This window comes from Entelurus aequoreus, linkage group LG02 (genome assembly GCF_033978785.1).
Source record: "Entelurus aequoreus isolate RoL-2023_Sb linkage group LG02, RoL_Eaeq_v1.1, whole genome shotgun sequence".
Classification (NCBI taxonomy): domain Eukaryota; kingdom Metazoa; phylum Chordata; class Actinopteri; order Syngnathiformes; family Syngnathidae; genus Entelurus; species Entelurus aequoreus.
Window position 1 is genome coordinate 70,740,875 of NC_084732.1, and position 6,738 is coordinate 70,747,612.

Consider the following 6,738-nt stretch of genomic DNA (forward strand, 5'->3'; position numbering starts at 1 on the left):
GGCCCTATAGGAGTCTTGTGTATGGGGGCCCAGAATTTGGCGCTACGCCCCTGCCTGTCAACCCCGTTCTCCCCCTGGACGTCTTATATTTCGCCCACCTTTCATGTAAATTTCCCGTATTTTAATTTTCATTAAAAAAACAACTGTCAAGGTGAATTCTACAATGCAAGTTTGTACCAACGACCTTAGGAAATCACAACCTTCGACTGCAGGGGGAAATTATTGTGAAAAGATCAGTAGTTTTTATTTTTTTCCGTAAATGTTCCCTTATTTTCAAAAGCAAATGTTGACAGGTATGTTTGTAACGGCCCGAGACGATGCTGTGACAAAATGTTGTCGTACCAAATACGTTCAATGGTTTAAACTGCTATCATGCACAATGTCATGTGAGACAACAGCGTACCTCACAAGACTTCAGTTTAGTGAGCATTAAATGCTTGACTTGTTTACTTTGCTTTTTCTTTGGATTTTGTTTTAGCTGTGGCTTCTTCAATCTTTGCATGATACAATTTTCATTGCAGTTACGCCTGAAAGTTCCAGAGTTTTTACATTTTTGTTATGTTTGTATGACAGTTAGGAATGTTAAGTATAGCTCATAAAAATAGTTAATAAAAGGTTTTATGATGGTAAATATGTGTGTGTGGGTGTATATATATATATATATATATATATATATATATATATATATATATATATATATATATATATATATATATATATATATATATATATATACACACATGTATGTATATATACACACACGTATATATGTGTATATATGTATATATATACATATACATATGTACATATATACATACATATATATATGTATTATTACATTTTTTGTAACCTTAAATGTAAATATATATATACCTATATATACAGTATGTATACATATACATATATGTATACATACATATGTATATATGTATATATATATATATATATATATATATATATATATATATATATATATATATATATATATATATATATATACACATATATGTATAAAAGTATATATATATATATATACACATATATGTATAAAAGTATATATATATATATATATATATATATATATATATATATATATATATATATATATATATATATATATATATATATATATATATATATATATATATATATACACACATATGTGTATATATGTACATATATACATATTCATATATACATACATATACATATTTATGTATTATTTTTTCCCCAATATACTTTAATGTAAATATATATATATATATATATATATATATATATATATATATATATATATATATATATATATATATATATATATATATATATATATATATATACACCTATAAACACAGTATGTATACGTATGTGTTATGTGTGTATATATATATATATATATATATATATACATATATATATATATACATATATATATGTATATGTGTATATATATATATACACCTATAAACACAGTATGTATACGTATGTGTATATATATATATATATATATATATATATATATATATATATATATATATATATATATATATATATATATATGTGTATATATATATATATATATATATATATATATATATATATATATATATATATATATATATATATAATGTGTTCTCACTTCTCTGTGAGCGTTTTGAGTATCTAGTCGATAGAAAAGCACTCTATACTGTAAATCCAATCCATTACATATATGTATATATATATAATTTACATAAAACAAATATATAAACTTTCTATTTTTGGGATGTATTCAAAGTTAGCTGACCCACACTCAAGAAGCCGGCGTCTCTCTCACACACACAAACACAGCGTCTCCCCGTCCCTTTGCCTTGCCTTCTGGTCACCAGTCAGGACGCATTTATGGCCTCACAAACAGTCGGAAATTAAATAACCCTTTTTAAAAAAAATGCATTTCCCCCAGTCTGGTGTTAAAAAACTCAACAATGTCGCTGAAGAGCCGGGTGTTGCCGAGTCCGTCAAGAAGAAATGTCGTCCTTGCGTGAATATAGATGTTGTTAGTGTATAATCCCACATGGCTGAAAATACAATAGGAAATATGCCTTATGGGGAATGTTTGCATGATTAAACTAGAGCCCGGGTGTTGCAAAAAGCTGTGCGCTGACATCACAAATGGATTTTCTCTGGTGTGTGCGTGCGGGGGAAGCGGCCCTCCACCCCAAACAGATGAGACAGGAAGCTAAAGGTCACACGCTGAAGGGAGACACGGACACATCAAACGAGGAAACGTGTTGTCTCTGGAGGATCACAAAGACGTGGAGGGGGCCGCTTTAGGAGCCAGAATCCTCCCCTGAGCCCCTTTCCGTGCCAGACTTTCACCTCATACTTCGTGTTCATCGATTGTTTACAGCTTACACAAGAGCAGATATGGAGTATAAAAACATTAAAAATGTGTCGGAAAAGTGAGAAACGACAACGGTAAATTAATTCATGACAGTTGCTGTGTGCCGCTTGCTCATTTTTATAATGTTTGATAATAAAGGGTGGGCGGATCCATCCCAGTATCAATAATATCGATACCAAGGATTGTGTCAGCATTGGATTGCTATTTTCTGTTGACATTTTTAACTGTTTTGATTGGATTTATTTTTTTAGAACTGTTTTTTAGTGCTTAAAAGCACCTATAAAGGTGTCTTATCAAATAAATGTAAATACATGTATTATTATGTTTTCCCCTCTCATTTGTTTTTTATTCAGAGCCAATTGTAATTGTTGCCTTCGTTGAGTTATTTTGCACTAAATGTACTTTATTACGATACACTTTATACAATAGTGGAAGAACTGTTTGCCTTTTTTATTGTTGAAACTATGTTTTGTTATTTTGATAAAAAATACTTTTGTTGTCATCGTAAACATGATCAACAAAATAAAGGTAAAGTTGCACCTACCAAAATGTTGATATCGGTGATACCGGCCCTATATAGTCAGCACTTGGTATCGGATTGTTTCCAATATCCATCCATCCATCCATTCTCTACGATACCAAGGATCGCGTCAGAATCGGATCGTTATTTTTCAGGGTTTCTTTTATTTGATTTTGAACTGTTTGATTCTAAATTGTTTAAAACTGCTTTTAAGTGTCGTCCGCAAGCCTGAGTGCCTTGAAAGGTACCTTACTAAATAAATACATTATTACCATGTTTGTTAAATGTGTTTTTTGTCGAGAGACAACAGTGGTTGTTGCCTTTGTTGAGTTATTTTGATGACTTTGCAATGCTCAAAACAATTGCATGTACTAAAATAATGTACTATTTGTATTATTTTGCCTTTGCATTGTTGCATTTATTTTGTGTTAAAATCTTTACAAGTACGTCTTTAGATGCAAATATTTTTGTTCTCAATGTAAACATGATCAACAACCTAAAAGGCAAAATCCGCACTTAAAAATATCTATATCGGCGACAATGGTGCAGCATGTACTTGGTATCGGATCGTTGCAATATTGATAGTATCGATACCAAGGATCGTCTCTAAATAATATTGCAATTTTTTAATTTTTTTTATTTACACTTATATTTTTAACTGTTTGATCGACTTGTCCAGGGTGTACCCCGCCTACCGCCCGAATGCAGCTGAGATAGGCTCCAGCACCCCCCGCGACCCGGAAAAAGGGACAAGCGGTAGAAAATGGATGGATGATTGCAATATTTTACAACTGCTTTTCAGAACTATACAGTGACTTTGAATGCCTTGAAAGGCCCCTTATATAATAAATGTATTATTATTATTTTTGCTAATATAAGTTTTTTGTTGAGAACAATAGTAGTATATGCCTTTGTTGAGTTATTTTGCACTAAATCAACCTTATTTTGTTCAAACAATTGCATTTAAAAAAAAAAAAAAAGGAAAATAATTTTATAATTTTGTTACTGTCACACTGCCTTGGCATTGCTGTGTTTATAAACTGTTAAAATCTTTACAAATACATACTCTGATAGGAAAAAATTTAAATCTTGGTTCTGTCTGTAAACATGAACAAAATAAAGATAAAATCACCCAAAAAATATCGATATTGGCGATACTGGCCCATTTTTCCAACTACTTGATAATGCTTCTCCAATGAAAGGGATATTTATTGTAACCAGTCGACTACCATTACTCCAATATCTCAAATGCACAAGCAGAATATTAAAAAGAGACTAAGTTTTGAGTGTTGCATGTGTGATACATACAGGTGCAGTGTATACATATAACGTATAAAGTGCGAAAAAACCAAAACATTTTCAGTACATAGTTCTCTTATTGACGTGCCCCTAATCTTACACAGAGTGTATCTTTAATTGTACATCGTGTGCCTTTAATTTCATTATTTGTCTGTTCTTGTCGGGCAATAACAGGTCAAGTTGTGTCATATTTACATTTGCATGACATATAAATACAGTATGTCTCCCTAAGGCTGGCCTTTTTTTCCCGTGCATCCGTCAAAACCTGTCATTGTGTCATCAGCTGGGAAAAATGTGCATTTAAAGAAGCCATCTTAACCGATGATGTGTTTTATGGTAGGTTTTCCTTCAGTACATTTTAGTATTTTATTACCGTGCTGCCTGAATGTGTGCTAAAAAAAGTACATGTTAAGAATTTCATCACAGTGTCATTGAGTGCTTAAAGAGGGCAAATATGCATTATAAGTATATTCTAAGTATGACTGAAAGTATTACATCTTTTTTTAATATACTGTACATGCATTCCAAAACTGAAAACAAGGTAAATACAAGTATTAGAAACACACTAATTAACACTAACACTAAGTATTATTGTTTGTATCAATTTTATTTCTGTACTTAATAGTATTTATTCTCTATTATTTTCATTTTTTTTTTACTAATGTATTGTTTTTGATCCTCTACTTCTCTATTACTGCACCATGCTTACATCAACTTTTATTTATCACTTTATGTGTTTTTTCATTAGTTATCTACAACAATCTTACACTGTACACATTTTCATTGTTAATTCACAGAATATTACGGACTAATAATTGCATTACTTTCAGAGTCAAATCTACAGTAATTTATTGTAAAGTTAAATGCTTTGAAATAAAAGGGTACTGTAATTGTTTTTTACAGTAATTTGTCGTAAGGTTACAGTACATTTTGATTGCAATATTTTTTTGTGAAATAATATTGTTAAATGCTGTGAAATACTAGTATTTTTTTTTTTTACTATGTACTATTCAAATATTTAAATCCCATTCTTTAATTATTAAAAAAAGTGCTAATCTGGTGGATATGCCCTGCTTCCCTTTTTTGGGGGAATGTTTAATGATGCATACTTGTATGTATAAAAGTATATCCAAACTCAACTAAACCATCACAATTCAAACATATTGTGACACAATGTTTTACCTTACTTTATCCATTTAATAATAATATCAATTTAATATATGACATGAACTATCCCTGAATGGTGTCTACAAATATACATGTGGATGTTACTTGCAAAACTCTGAAATAAATACAAATCAACTTGCCACTTTTAAAGATTTGTTCCCATTTTTTTCAGAGTTTTTTATATATAATAACCAAAACACACATGTATATTTATGTAGAAAAATGCAAGTAACAAATCAAAGTTATTTAGCAATGTACAGTATTTTGATGCATAAACGAAGCAAACATTTTCATATTTAAATCCACATTTAATCCTCCATCTCTTTTTTTCTACATGACTTTTAATCAGTGTAATTTTTGCAGCATTTCAAATTAAATTATTGCATATGTTTGTCCACTTAGTAAAACTATGTTTTCACTGCACTTATCAGTGGGCCTTTATGTTAAACCTAAAAAAAAGCTCTTTCATTTAATTTCAATATGATGGGACTTGTAATGATTGTCGCATTAAATTTAATTATGATGGGGAAAGACGCAGACATATTTTGGATACTTTTTCTTCTTTTTTTTTACACTTTTCAATATTTCTTCTGGTATAAAGGCCACTCACCATAGCAGGAGAGGATGTCTGCAGAGTGTCGCTCCTCACCTTCCACTGGAGGTGTCCTGCAGGGGGATCTGTGCATGAAGAGGTGGAATTTGCTGAAGGCGGCCTGTCCAGCATCCAGTGTGTGGCACTCCTGCAGGAAGGGGCTCCGGGACTTGTCTCCGTACGTGTGACCTTTGCATTTGGTCTCAGTCCTCAAGTGGTCCGCCTGGTGGTCCCGACCCTGTGCTGCAGAGGGGCTATAAAACGCATCCATGGAGGTCATGTCGCTGTATGCACTGCACGTCTCGGCGTTCATGGCTTTCAACTTTCCCCCCCCCCAAAAAAAAGTGAATAACTTTCTCCCTCTCTCTTTTGCAACACACACACCCCTCCTTACACACACATGGGCCCGCAGCAGCTGCTTTTGCTTATAAAAAAAAAAGCGTTCAGAAGTTGTGGGTCTTTGAGCAAACACCCCCTCAGGTCTGACAAAAAGGTCCGTAAAGGATGAGGATGGGGATGACCTCTCGCCTTGTCGGAGACCTTTTGCCAAGTGCTGGGTGACGTGGACGAGCGAGGCCGCTTATTAGGAGGGAAGTGCTGGAAGGAAAAAAAAAAGTTAGTGAAAAAGGGCGTGACATGTGACATTCATTGAGTGTGCAGACAAATACATGAGTTATGGCCGGGTGGAACACAGTTTCATGCTTCTTCACTAAGTGACCCCAACAATGCACACAAGTCAATGACTTCATTCATCTGCATCCAACAAACATATGCAGC

The 6,738-nt window shown here is 32.4% G+C and overlaps 1 protein-coding gene across 2 annotated transcripts in view; it reads right to left on the reverse strand.

Moving 5' to 3' along the window:
- The window catches only part of LOC133638744 (homeobox protein aristaless-like 4), a 57,544-nt gene extending 51,112 nt beyond the window's left edge, over positions 1 to 6,432 (reverse strand). Inside the window, exon 1 of one of the 2 annotated variants that reach the window (XM_062031663.1) lies at positions 6,019 to 6,432. In XM_062031663.1, coding sequence (XP_061887647.1) covers positions 6,019 to 6,274 — 256 coding nt within the window. In that variant the 5' untranslated portion in view covers positions 6,275 to 6,432. Of the gene's footprint in view, positions 1 to 5,979 lie in introns of both variants that reach the window. The other variant, XM_062031652.1, reaches the window with a different exon arrangement.
- Positions 6,433 to 6,738: the final 306 nt, after the last annotated feature.